Source organism: Gorilla gorilla, chromosome 6 (assembly GCF_029281585.2).
Source record: "Gorilla gorilla gorilla isolate KB3781 chromosome 6, NHGRI_mGorGor1-v2.1_pri, whole genome shotgun sequence".
Lineage (NCBI taxonomy): Eukaryota > Metazoa > Chordata > Mammalia > Primates > Hominidae > Gorilla > Gorilla gorilla.
Genome location: NC_073230.2, coordinates 130,005,338 through 130,019,768, shown reverse-complemented (window position 1 = coordinate 130,019,768; position 14,431 = coordinate 130,005,338). Strand labels below are relative to the sequence as shown.

The window sequence follows — 14,431 nt, the reverse complement described above, 5'->3', positions numbered from 1 at the left end:
ATCATTGTTTTTTTAAAAGAAACATAGTACACTCACCTCCTTTCTTCCCTATCTTCATGTACTCCCCCACAAGAAAACTAACTCTGCCTCAAACCTATCTGCTTTTAAAATAGCTTATGTAGTTCTAAAATACTTAGATAAGTAGGTTTAGCTTGTATGATTGGGAGTTTCAGATGTGTTATTAATGTTTTCACTGTTTATTCAGAAAAACAAAAGATAGTTCTTAAAGATAATAACAGAGAGGGGAGTAAAGGGAAACATTCAAAATCACTTCTGCCCTCTGGGTGTGTCCAGTAGGGAAGGTTTACCACTCAGTATGAAAGTCAGCTTTCTGATTGATGCTTTGCTAAGGTCGGGTAGTTCCTTCACTACTATAGAAAAAGTTAATTTCCTGTTCCATTTTTCCTGAAGCATTTGTGCACTTTGGCTAAATTAATACTAGATTTTCCACTAGGGAAGAAGTAGGCTTAGGGCTGTAGCTATTGGAATGCTATTATACTTCCTATTGCTTGTTAAAGAAACAGAGAAACGTCAAGAGAAAACTCAATTGTAGCAGCACAATTTTGGACTCCTAGTGGCATTTTGAAACATAACTTTATAACTTGGCATTTGTATAGCACACTATACTATAAATTTTTAACGAAAAGAGTGTTTCCAGTAATCACATTTGTGTTTTATATATATATGTGTGTGTGTGTGTGTGTGTGTGTGTGTCTTCTTTTCCCAAGAGGCACCAAATGCAATGAGAATATTTTAATGATATCATTCTTTTGGATATGAAAATATATATTTCTCTGTCTTTTATAATCTCAATGTTTTTCAAAGTACTCTCAGCTAAAGTGTCTAATTAGATCCCATAGCAACTCTGTGACAGGCATTTCGATCCCTGGACCACAGACTAGGAAAATAAAACCCAAAGAGGTCACTTGCCCATGGTCACTCAACTCTTCATTATGGAAACTGGGATTCCCCATTTCAGTCCCAGGTAATTTCCCCTTCTCTTGGAAAGGGTGAATGGGTCATGGCAGGATCTGTTTCAGATACATGAACTAATTTAACAGGTTGTTCTGGTGGTTTCTAGAAGTCTGCACCACCACCCTAACGCCACCTACTTTTTCCTATGCCAAAAGAAATAAGAAATATTATGACCCCGGAGCAATATTATTTTTTAAGTAAATTCCATTTTCTTCCCATAGTTACACATTACCTTCAGGCTTCTTCCTCCACCTGACTCTCTCTTCCTAGATTGGCTACCCCAAATCCCTCTCTCAAGCATACTCAAAATATGCTCAGGTCAGCAATTACCAGCTTCAATTTGTCAAGATCAGCTGTGATGTATGTTACAAGAGACTGGCTATGAAAAGAACGAAAATATCAAAATTTATGAATAATTTATGTTTAATAAATGAGGGAAGATATGTTGCATTCTGACTCCTGGCAGTCAAAGTGACTTTCTTGAGCAGATGAGGAAGTATTATACACATCCCTGGAAACCCCGTGGAATATGCTTGCATTTGACTGTATCTATAGGTGCCCAAAAGGAAAGTGGACAAGTAGCTTCAAACATTTACCTGAGCAAAATGTACCGAAGAAAACACAGGGTGACAATCAAAAATACATGCTACATATGCATTATTGAAGAAAATATAATGTAACATATACCCAGTGCTTGTTTTTGAGATGAGAGCTTAAACCCAGCTTCTCAGGGGAAGAAAGGACACACATAATATTTATTGAACATTGACTCTGGCCAACAACCATGCTTGATGCTTTCAAACATATGATTTTATTCAGTTCCCACAAATACGGGTTAGTTACATTTTCCAACAAGAGAACTGAGGATTTAAAAACGTAGATAAAATTTACCAGTTGTCCTATAGCTAGGATAAAGCTGGAATTGGGACCAATGTATTTCACAACATACCCATGATCTGCTAGGCTTCTTATTCAATATACTTAACAGGCTTGAGATTGAAAGCTGTGCTGAAGATTGTAAGATCTATTCTCAACAGTAATATGCAGAGTTACAGAGTTTCCCTCTTACCAAGTTACTCTGATTGGCCTGCACTATGAATGAACGGTAGGGGTTCCTACTGAGAACACCCAGATAAAGATTAGGGACACCAAAGGTAGTTATATGTCAAGGAACATGATAAGGCCCATTCTGCACTGCCAAATCCATGTGTTCTTCTTGATAATTATTTTAATCCATCTATTATTTTGGATCGTAAATACCCCTAGCCTCTATTAGTGAATTTAATTGAAAGTTGAATAAAATTTTTTAAGATCCTTATACATGGCCGACTCAGTCTTTTATTGTCACATTTCTTTCCGAACTCCATACATGATAAGTCAAAATGCTTAATTTTACATTTTGAACAAGTCTCCAAAAAGTGCAAAAGTTGACAAAGTTCTGTTTACCTTGCAAATTTCCAAATTTGGTGTAGTTTCTGCCACAGAACATAAATCCTATGTTAGAACATGAGCTCATTCTTTTAGTGAGAAAAGATCCCTTGGAAAAAATATCTAAAGGAAGCCAAGGGGGAAAACGAAACCAAAACATTCCTTTCACCCCAAAAGGCCACAGACTCAGAGTTGATAACAGGAAGCACTTTTTATAATGTCAGTGTATTTAGTGGTTTCCATTTCAGAGGGTTTATCTTATATGAATTTTCAATTCCATTTAAACAAGAAACAGAATTGCTTAGAGGGAGAAAGAAGCAGAAGTTCCTGCCACTATCTGAAAAAACAAGAGAGAATGACACTTATAAAATGATTAATTCTTTGATACATATGACATTTAATATAACTTGTTGAAATTTGAGCTTCATCAAGCCTTCATTAAAATGTATCTGATGTAAACAAATTTGAATTTGTTTAAATTCTCTCAATATGAGCAATTTTTCACCCATATGCATATTTCATTATAAAAATTTAACATCGCTCTAATCAACTGTCTCAGATAAATTCACAAATATTAAATGCTCATCAGGCAGCCTAACTAATTCTATGGAAGTTGCGTACCTGTTAGTGTGTTGATAACATCTCTTGAGAGCCTCGTATACATAAACTCCTGTATTTAAATTCCATCAGCAAGATTTTAAAATCTACATCTTCCAATCCAGTTACAATATAAAAATGTATAAAAGGAATGGCTCAATTTTAGGTAGGATCAATCTGTTAAAAATGGAAATTCCTTAACAGAAATAGAGGTTAGATGATGGTGACAATGAGGATAAGAAAGAAGAGATGTAATTAGAAGGGCATAATGATTAGGAAAGGATGTTATTTTTATTATTATTATGGTAGATACTTGAGAATGTTTATAGGCTAAGGATTTCAATGAGACAAAGGAGCTGATGATAACGAGAAATCAATGATAGTTAATTAATCAAAGATAATTAATCAACTTTAATGTAGAAGTGGCATGATGATTACCATTAGCCAGAAGTCCAAGAGATAGTACAGTAAAGAGATCAAGGGATACTTGTACAGGAAAAAAGAGAAGTGGAGGACTTTTGAGTTCAGCAAGAGAAAGAAAAGAGGGAGAAGGAGTTCCTCTCATATCTTGCCCTGCTCTAGAGTTGGCAAATTCAAATTCATCATTCATTTATTTATTCATTCATCGACTGAATATTTATTCAATGCTCACTATGTATCAGAGGCTGTTTTGACACTGGGGATGTAGCAGTAAGCCAATCAAATAAAGCATTTGATCTGAAGGAGCTTATATTCCGTGTAGAAAGACAATAAACCAATGAATAGATATGTTACTCAGGGTCCAAAATCTTAATCTCTTTCCTCCTATCTGCACTGAACTCACTCCTCCCCATCCCCAGCTATAACATGCTGTTCATCTCAGCATCTCAGACTTAAAAAAAAAAAAAAAAAAGGATTCCACAAAACTGAAGACTTGCCTATAGATAAGCAAGTCTGATGTTGAGTGATATATCAGCCTCCCTAAGTTTGGTTTTGATTCAAAAGATTCATTCTACTGTGAAAAGGCAACAGCTTAGAGGCTGGGGGATAGAGCGAGAAACTCAACAAAGCTTTCATCTCAGACATTTCTTATCCAAAGACTTATGTTCATTGCAGCAATTATTTATTGCTCACTGACTTTGTGAAGGCCAAATGTTAGGGTCTATAGGGTCCACAGAGAGGAGTGAGTCTTCAAGGAAATTAAATAATAATTATTTTCATAGTTAATATTTATTGAGTGCTTTCTATCTGCCAGACACTTTAAGTGCTTCATGTGATTTATCTCATTTAAGGCTCATGTTAGCCTGGGGAGTTGGTGATAATATATCCATATTCAGGTAAGGAAACTAAATCCTAGAGAGGTCAAGAAATGTGCCCAAGGTAACAAGTTAATAAATGGTATTAATTTGAATGCAGTGTTCATGTACTTACCTATTCTGCCTTCCCAAATTTATTAGTTTCCTAGAGCTGCTGTAACAAAGTATTCAAAGCTGGATAGTTTAAAACAAGAGAAGCTTACTTACTAAATCTCGTAATTCTGGAGGCTAGAAGCCTGAAATAACAGTGTCAGCAGTTCCTCTGAAACTTGTAGTGGAATCCTTCCTTGACTCTCGAGTTTCTGGGGGTTTGCCGCAATCTTTGGTGTCCTTCAGTGTGCAGCTGCATGACTCCAATCTCTGCCTTCAACATTACATGGCATTCTCCCTGTGTGTCTCTGTCTTCCTATGCTGTCCTCTTCTTTTTATTTTTTATTTTATTTTATTTTATTTTATTTTATTTTATTTTATTTTATTTTATTTTATTTTATTTTATTTTATTTCGAGACCGAGTTTCGCTCTTGTTACCCAGGCTGGAGTGCAGTGGCACAATCTCAGCTCACCGCAACCTCTGCCTCCTGGGTTCAAGTGATTCTCCTGTCTCAGTCTACTGAGTAGCTGGAATTACAGGTGCCCGCCACCACGCCCAGCTAGTTTTTTGTATTTTTAGTAAAGACAGGGTTTCACCATGTTGGCCAGGCTGGTCTCGAACTCCTGATCTCAGGTGATCCACCCACCTTGGCCTTCCAAAGTGCTGGGATTGCAGGTGTGAGCCACCACGCCCCATCTACTGTTTTCCTATAACACCAGTCATATTGGATTAGGGGCCACCTTACTCCAGTGTGGCCTCATCCTAACTAATTATAACTGCGATAACCCTATTTCCAAGTAAGGTCACATTCTGAGGTACTGGAGTTTAGGGCTTCAACGTATCTTTTCAGGGATGGGGTACACAATTTAACCCATAATACCAATGAATGGAGTTAGCATATGGGGCTATAATAAAATAGAAAGGACATAGGTCTCAGTCCAGTCCTGTCCACACTATCAACTTGTTACGTTACTTTGAGAGAGCCACTTTCTTTCTGTGACCTTCTTTCTCTTCACTTAAAAAAGAAAGATGTTGAACTTAATCATCTCTAACTTATTTGCAGTTCTAACATTCTAATGTTCCTTCATTTATAAATAGTTACAATGAAACATAAGTTTTATTAGGGATGTTTAAGCACACATCCACTTATGGAGATAAGGGCTGCTATAATGAAGGAAGTGAAACTTCATAGGTTCTCAAAAGCTTTAAGAATGATCATGAAGATTTCTAGAGGTATTGAGTAGAGCAGGCTCCCTGGAGGAGACTCCTGACAGAAGGAGAGATGTGGGAGTTTAGAAAATAGGCTGTCAGCTGGATTATGGATTATGGATTACACATAGAGACAGGGTAGAGATAAGGCTGGAAAAGTATGTTGGAACATACCAGGATCAGTGTGGTTTCTACTCAATTGGGTGCGCTCAACGTTACAACTCCTGAAGGCTTTCAGCAGAGGTATTAATGGGACCTGTGCACAGACTGCCTAGAATATGCAGGCAGATGGAAGGGTAACTGGTTAAACCACTGAATGAGTCTAGGTTAGTGACAACAAGGACACAGCATTGAGATTGTGAAGGTAGATGCTAAGATTTTGGAATCTGATGAACTCTTATCTGAATTAATTTGAAGGACTAGAGAAAATTCCACTTTACATAGCCATAAGGGCTATGCTCATGTGATATTTACTAAAATTATAATAGTATAATGAAGGGCTAAATGCACAGCATGGTCCCAGAGAGAAATTAGAAGTTAGAGCTAAAAAAGGAGCACCATGTCTACAGGCAATATATAAACCACAAGGAGGAAATCCAGATCTGGGCCAGATGCCAAGGAGAAGAGGAAGCAACATGCAAGCTGGTTGAGACTAATGTTTCTGAATAAGGGCTGTGAACAAGGCAAGAATGTTTTGGACTTTGCACAACAATGTAAATATGATTAATACTACTTAACTGTATACTTACAAATGATTAAGAGGTTAAATTTTATAATATGTGGGGTTTTTTTTACCTCTATTAAAAATTTTTAAGGATAATTCCTTTTTCTTTTTTTTGAGACAGGAGCTTGCTCTGTCACCTAGGCTGGAGTGCAGAGGCATGATCACAGGTCGCTGCAGCCTTGACATCCCTGGCTCAAGCAATCCTCCCACCTTGGCCTCTCGAGTAGCTGGGGGGCTCCAGGCACATGCCATCAATCACAGCTAATTTTTTTTTAACTTTTTGTGGAGATAGGCTCTCCCTATTTTGCCTAGCCTGGTCTTGAACTCCTGGACTTAAGTGATTCTCCTGCTTCAGCCTCCCAAAGTGCTAGGATTACAGATGTGAGCCACCACTCCCAGAGTTATTGAAGAAGAAGAAGGAGGAGGAGGAGAAGAAGAAGGAGGAGGAGAAGGAGAAGAAGAAGGAGGAGGAGAAGGAGAAGAAGAAGAAGAGGAAGAAGAAGAAGAGGAAGAGGAAGAAGAAGAAGAAGAAGAAGAAGAAGAAGAAGAAGAAGAAGAAGAAGAAGAAGAAGAAGAAGAAGAAGAAGAAGAAGAAGAAGAAAACTGAAGAATGTTGTGGCCTTTCTAATTTGGAGCTCGCCATGTCGCTCAGTGGCAGACCTCAGATTTGGTAAGGAGCCAGGCCAGATGGATTTGGTGAGGAGCAAGGTATGGGGAAGAAGCAAGAAATATCAAAGGTGTAAAAACTATGCATCTAGGAAAATGGTGGTTGGGTGACAGGTCCTATTCATGGAAATAGGGAGGTTAAGAGGAGTCATTGATTTGGGCATGAGGTTTGTGAAATAAATTATTTAAATTTTTGTAGTATTTTATAATATTCTAGAAAAAGGTAGCAGGAATTTGAAGAGGTAGGTGATATGTCATCTGCCAAGGGTGAAAATTAACAATAGGCAAAACTGATACATTCATCAAGGAAAAGTATAAAACAAGGCAAAGATCCAAGGGCCTAAGGTTGGAAATGTCTACCTGTGTCATCAGAGAGAGGAAATGAACTCGAAAAGAGACCACAAGTCTTTCAGAATAACCTTGTTGTGTTGTGGAATTCAAAAAGGAAATTTCAAGAAAGAGTCACTTCCCAATAGCAGAACATGCCTCAGAGAAGAAGGATGTAGACTGAAAATAGATCATTAGATTTGGTAATAAGGGGTTCACCAAGAGAGGTTTCAATAGAAATGACCAAATGCAAAGGATAAGGAATGGGGAGAGGTAACAAGGAAGTACATGCAAAGAGAACCAGTTACAGTTTCTCTGAAGGGAAGTAGAGAGACAGGGAGCATATCATATTAGGTAGATTGCCAGGTACAAAGAAAGCTTATTGTTTTATTAGTTCTACACATGTTCGCTGGCAGGAGGAAAGATTTGGAATTGGCAATATTATAAGTAATAGAGGGTAACTGTGGAGCCAATTTTGAAAAAGGTTGAAAAGGGGGTGTTCAGGGACACACATGGAAAGTAAGATTTGGCAAAGAGGAGGCATTTTGAAACAGCCTACCAACTGGTCTTCCTGCCTTCAATTCTACTCCAGTCCATTCTGCAATGTGTGTTTTCTCACTTTCTCTCTAATACACTTATGTATTTATGCCAGTCTTTGCTTAGCATTCTTCAGGGATTCTCTGTTGCCTTTGGAATAGAATCCAGACTCCTTATCATGTGCACATTTCCAACATCTAGACCCTGCTGACTTTTCTACTTTGTGTATTTGCCTTCCTGCTTCCATCAGTAACAACAACAACAACAACACACACACACACACACACACACACACACACACACAGTATAACAAATACTTTGAATTCTCCAAATGTATCAGGCTATCCAGCTATTTTATTTCTTATTTGCATATGCAGGCTATTCTGCATGTAATACTTTTTTTCTTTCTCTACCTTCTCTAGTTCCTTCTCAACATTCAAAAAGTAGTCTTGTAATTATCAGTTTCCTATCACTGTGTTAATTTACTTGTCTGTCTCACAGAAGCTTTTATTTCTGTATAACTTGTATCTCATAAAGAGGCTAACACATACAAATTGTCCAATAAATATTTACTAAATGAATGAAAATGAATAAATGAAAGATATCAGGAGGAGAAAGGGTAGAGAGGAAGCAAGGTTCTGTAGGGAATTTTTTTTTTAGTTAAAGAGAAGGATTCTCAGTGAGATAATTACAACATTTTTATATAAAAGAAGAGAGGCCTCTTGCCAAGAGTGCAAGCATTTTTTGCTGGATTTTTGGTGGATTTCTAGAAAGCAAAGTTATCAAACTACTGCCTCAGTAGTGAGTAGGCCACATTGCCTCATCTACCTTTCTGGTGGGCATTACTCGCCATTGTTGTGGTCATCAAACTAAGGACAGTGTTTTCACTGTCTCTGAAGCACAGACCTGGAAGCTCCTACTCACAGTACTGATTGAAAAGGAGAGTCCACCTCATCTTTGCACCTGCAGGATGACCCCCATCCAGGGGCTAGCTTCTCTAGTGGCTGCCCTGAGAAGCCAAAAAACTCAACCTGTAAGTACCATGAGAGGGACTCCAATCAACAAAAGGCAAGAGAAGAGATCAGGTGATAAATTGCTTGCTCTTTCTGCTACTTTTGTCCAGCACCTGTACTGAGACATGGTCGTTGAAGAAAGGCTCTCTAGAAATGACTTGCAAGAATGTACTCCCTTCTGTTTGCTCTCCCTTCTCTGTTCTTTCCTTACTCTTCTGTCCCTGGGATTGCATTCTCCAACAAAGTGTTAGCATGCAAGTGTTTGCCTCCAGTTCTATTTCTAGAAAACTTGGGCCAAGTAAGGAATTTTTTAGAAATTTTCAGATGTTAAATATACTATTTACTATTAGAAATGCAAACAAGATTAATTAGATCATTTTCAATGAGAACATCCACTTATTTGCATTGGGCTATGTTTTGATCCTTGAGAAAGTAGATGTCATATAGAATGGTCATTTAAAGAGAAGGGAGGGTCAAGAAGACATGGGAAATGAATAGTCAAGCAACAGTCAACAAAATAGTAGTTCTCATTTTGGAGCCATCAACAGGAGGTAATCAGAAACACATGGCTATGGTGAGTATAAATGTATTCCCCAAATAGCAAAGTTTCCATTAAAGGAGCATATATTAAGGAGATTTTCTTTCATTGCTTCTGTTTATAATTTAATGTGCTTCCTGTGCTATGAAATGTTAAAGTGTTAGATGCTATAAAATAGATAAATCTATTGAGTGACCTACTTTGATGAAGACAACACATCTGTGTTTATATATTAAATTGAAATAATTTTAAGACTTGGCAGATTGTCAGGCAATATTCAGACTACTGATGTTGAGAGAAAACTCAGAAGAAGTGACAAAAATACATCTGCTTAGCCAAGCCCTTTGCATTATTCAAATGGAAAAATGAATTAAAGTTTGGCAAGAAAGAGGGAGAGTACTTCCTCACTATGGAAAGTTGGCATATACTATACCATGATTTCAATCCATATTGAAAACAGCTTTACACATTGAACCAGATCCCATGTGTAAAATTGTGCAGGGTAAAGTCACCCACCATCAAATATTTGGTAGTACAGAACCCTCCATTAGGAGGCTGACAAAGTACAAAAGGTCTTCTCATAGATACAACTGCAACAAAAAAGGCTGGGAAATATGTATTACTTATTCAATGAATAAAAACTCTGATCCAAGAAGTTTTTATTTCTGTGTATTTACTTTGGTTTCTGAATATTTATCCCTGCAAACACTAAAACATTCACTGAAACACTTGTTCTAATATGCTCAGTTGAATTCTTTAATTATGATTTTTTGATTTCAGGTTTTTAAATCTACATCCAGTTCACACATCCTGGAGGGGCAGTTAGTTTAACATGTAAACATACTGGTTGTTAAGCATTTGTAGTGGTTCTTAGCATGTTTTTAGTTCTGAATATCTGACATAAATCTATAATTTTCCCCCCAAAGATCTTCACATACACCTACATTACAGTATTTTGCATAAAATGTCATGGATGTATACATTTCATACATCTAAATACATTCTGGAATCCATGAACCCTAGGTCAAAATCAGCTGCTTTAAGTAACTTTTAAGAACACTTAAAGCAAAGATTTGACTAAGATTTGACTAAATGAAAGTAATAACAAAATCCAAAATTTACAGATAGAAACAATGCTACTTCTATGAGATGCCTCAAAGCTAATTCTAGGTTTTCAGGAAACCTATATAGCATCTAATCAGTTTTTTTTAAATGAACTTCACAAGTAGTTACTTTAGAAAATGATCAATATATTGATCCCAAAAGCTTTCTCTCTTCATTTTAGCCATCTGAAAGAGTATCTAATAATTTATGATTTGACTCTTTTTTCAAAACATATACTATAAGTAGAATTAATTTGTATCTGGTTTTAATTAACATGTGTATGATACTTTCTTTCTCACTTCCTTTCTGTCTCAAATAAAAAGTGGCTTTAATCCAGGGGCTGGCATAGGTTAAAAATGGAGTGACATGGCTAATGTTTGGAAATCTACTTTCCATATCCACTGGGCTCCTGAACTATAATTGTAAATTTAGAATCTTGCTTACAGTTAAAATACTTAAGACTGTGAATCATTTGTAAACCAAATTCATCATGTGTTTGGCATTTTTGGTGAAGAAAATTCTCAAGTGAATGTTTTACACCAGGAGCCAGTAAGTTTCAGATGGTTTATAAGTAGTAGGAGATTCAAAGTTGAAATCGAATTTTCTATAACAGCCCACAAATAACAGCTAACATATGCCTAAATTACAAACAAAGTAGGAATCACACAGAGTGAACAAGGGGAGTAAGAAAGCTGTAAGTTCATGAATAAAACCTTTTCATTCAAAATTCCTAGCAAAAATTTTAGGCATTAAATAAGAGCAAGACTATCTCAACTATTTTTTAAGAAATTGCCTTTCTCAATATTGGAAACTAACAAGAAATAACTTTAACAGTCACAGTTTACATCCATTGTAACTGTGATGTATTCAGGAAAAGAAAAAAGTTAATGCTAGTATAAATGAACAACAACAACAAAAATACACATTCTTCAATAACTTTACTGTGCCTAAAAATAGATGTACAATTTCAGTTGCAGTTTCATTTTAAAGTGTTTCAACTTATATTATCTACTATTCTTTGTCATAAGATAGTTCTTGGTCAGGATGTTTCTTGGCATTACCAATAACAAATGAAGTCACTTAAAAGTTTCAAATTTTCTTTGTTTTAACTTAATGTTATTTTGTATTTCAATAAGTTCTTGTAGTTGTGGTTTCAAAAATTATTACAAGGGCTTTGAATTGACTTTTATTTGGAGCATCAGCCCTGCAGTAGGAACCAAGCAGCTTGATAGCTATTGCTCTGGGGATGCATCTTGTCATAATGCTAACCATGTGACCTACCTAAATGGCACTGAGTGTCAGGCTCCTTGTTCATAAAATGCTAATAATCCTATCTACTGTACCTGTCTCACAGGGCAGTAGTCTGAAACGAAATAAATAAAAGAGTTTTTAAAAGAAGTGGTGCTGGTCAATCGTGGAGGTTTTGGTAATAATGGTAGCAACGGAGCTGGTGTTCAAGTAGAAAATCTACTTCAAACGGTAACCGGCATCATAAGATCGACCAGAATCTACTGTAGATATAAGATGCTACTTACAGAGCCCTCTATTTTGTTGCTACAATACTGCTTGTTGTAACATAAAATTTAGTAGCTTTGCCACCATGATCTTTTTTGCATGGATTTTTTTTTATTTCTTCATGTTCTGTTTTACACTTGACTATGTTACAGGTCATTATATTACTGATAGGCATGAGGAGAGTGGTATATTAAAATAGAAATCCTGTGTTACTTTGTGTGCTTTTTGTGTTTTTTTTCAATATTTGACAAGTAAGATTAGTAAGTTTATCTGAATAGTATAAATATAGAATAATCTGTATTTCCCTGATCCTATAAACAATAAGATACATTGTATCAATTCTTTTGAAGAAACCTATTATCCTATTATTTTAATGCTTTCGAAGTAAATATATTGCTTTAGAAATGTGGTCACCAATTACGAATCCATCTTGCTAGTTACAAAATGAAACTTTGGAGAATCTTTGAGTCTGGAATGGTCTGGGCACTCATACTGACTGCCTTGAGAAAAGAGACACTCAAGGTTTATCAAAGTTTTTGAACCTTTGATTTATGTTTTTGAATTGTAAATCCTCAGATCTCTTAGAATCCTGATATTTTAGAAAGAATCCACATCATTTTATGCCTCCTCCAAACTGTCTATTTCATTCCACTGAAATGAAGTGAAATCCTAAGAGATAAAGTAATGCCAGAACTTTCTGGAAGTAACTATAAGAAGTTGAAGCTTATGTAACGTGTTTCCCTGTCATCAGGTCACTCTCTAGGCTGTTTACACTCTGGATCCCTTTCAGACCTCATGGAAGTTAATTTTAGTTTTATAGAAAGGACAGAGAAGCAGATTGCTGTCTTTGCAGAAACTGTCTCCGTTAAGCTTATGAGAGTCTTACCTTTCTGGTTTCCTGGGCATTACCAGAGAGAAGGAAGCACTGTTTGTCCTGAGAGAATCCTTTCTTGCATCTGCTTGCCTGGGTTTCAGTGGATGTGTGTGGGACAGCCCCAGGGGCAGCGGCTGTGAGCTTCCTCGACCCTCGGAGGGTCAGAGTCTGGTAGAAGAGACAGATTGCCACCACTAAGCCCACCAAGAAGGGTCGGGGGCAAAATCGCCGACGACAAGGGAACACTGGGCGACAGACCATGACCAGTTCAGCTTCACTTGGCCCCTGTCCACGTTGCGGGAAAAGTCATAGCAGCTATTTTTTGTCAGCATGAAAAATACTAATCTGTCTTCTTTTTCCCCAACTCCAATCAAGTTTGCTTCATCCCTGCTTAAGAATTTTCCAAAAGGTTGTGCCAAAGAATCATAGGTCCCGAAAGTCTGAGGCATTTAATAAGAGCTCTTCCATGGATGACAGTCAAAAGTGGATGACCTGAGTTTAAAAAAAGACATCAAATAATAATAGTTGTAACGAATAACCTGAGTGTACCCCAGGCTGCCAAACTGTTGCTTCCAGCAATGCCTTATTTTCACATCTTTAAACTCACAGTAAAGGAGTCCGACTCTGCCTCAGCTTTGCAGGAAGAGAGAAAACAATACCAAAGTGAATCTGGAGTCTGAAAACAGCATTGAAGAACGCAAAAGATTAAAACCCAAAGTGCCTTTTGCACAGCTGAACTCAGGCCAGGTTGCCTTAGCAGTTCCTCAATTTTCCTCCGGTTTTAAAGCAGTCTTGCTTTCAGCCTTTTGTATGCTTCCCTTCATTTAGTTTTAAATTCCCACTGTCCTGTAAGTATTCACGGCTTTTAACATAAAAAGGGCATACGCAATTTGAATGGACATGGTTACTGTCAGGGTTTTTGCTTGAATTTGTTTCATTCCGTCTCAAGTTCAAAGTTCTATGTACTTACTCAGTTTTCATCCTTTTAGCCAGGAAAAAAAAGTTTCCATGATTTCCTAATGGATTGCTGATGAAAACCACTCGGAAGGAAACACCCAGTCGTATGACTCCAATTCATCTCACACACACACACAGAGACACACACACACACACACGCACACAGACACATAAACACACGCGCGCGCGCCCGCTGCACGCCCGGCGGGAGCAGAGGACCTCGGCATCGCAGCCACCCGGGGCCGGGCAGAGCGGGGCGGAGCTAAGGCCGGGTTCCTCTGGCCCTGGGGGCTGCTGGAGCAGCGCTGTCAGCCCTGTGTCCGAAACCGTAGGCTTCCCCACTTTGGAAACAGCAGCTAGCATTTCCCCAAATGAGGCTGCCCACCCAGAGCTGCAGAATTTAGAAACGTATCTGATGTCTGATCCTCTATGCAACTTCTTTTTCCTAATACAGAATTGGAAAAACAAATAGCCTTAGCCAATTGGTGACAAAGGTCGAGAATGAGACTAAAGTGAACTCCATGAGTGAATTGGGATATTCTTCACTCCAGGGAATTGTGGTTACTCTTCTGAGGATAAGA

General features: G+C 37.5%; 1 protein-coding gene across 1 annotated transcript in view; it reads right to left on the bottom strand.

Moving 5' to 3' along the window:
• The window catches only part of CPED1 (cadherin like and PC-esterase domain containing 1), a 312,286-nt gene extending 298,064 nt beyond the window's left edge, over window positions 1-14,222 (bottom strand). The window contains exons 1-2 of the mRNA XM_063708746.1: window positions 13,864-14,222; window positions 12,906-13,385 (exon numbers count right to left, since the gene is read on the bottom strand). Of these exons, the coding sequence (XP_063564816.1) occupies window positions 12,906-13,154 (249 nt within the window). The 5' untranslated portion in view covers window positions 13,155-13,385; window positions 13,864-14,222. The remainder of the gene's footprint in view (window positions 1-12,905; window positions 13,386-13,863) is intronic.
• Between the last annotated feature and the right edge of the window lie 209 nt (window positions 14,223-14,431).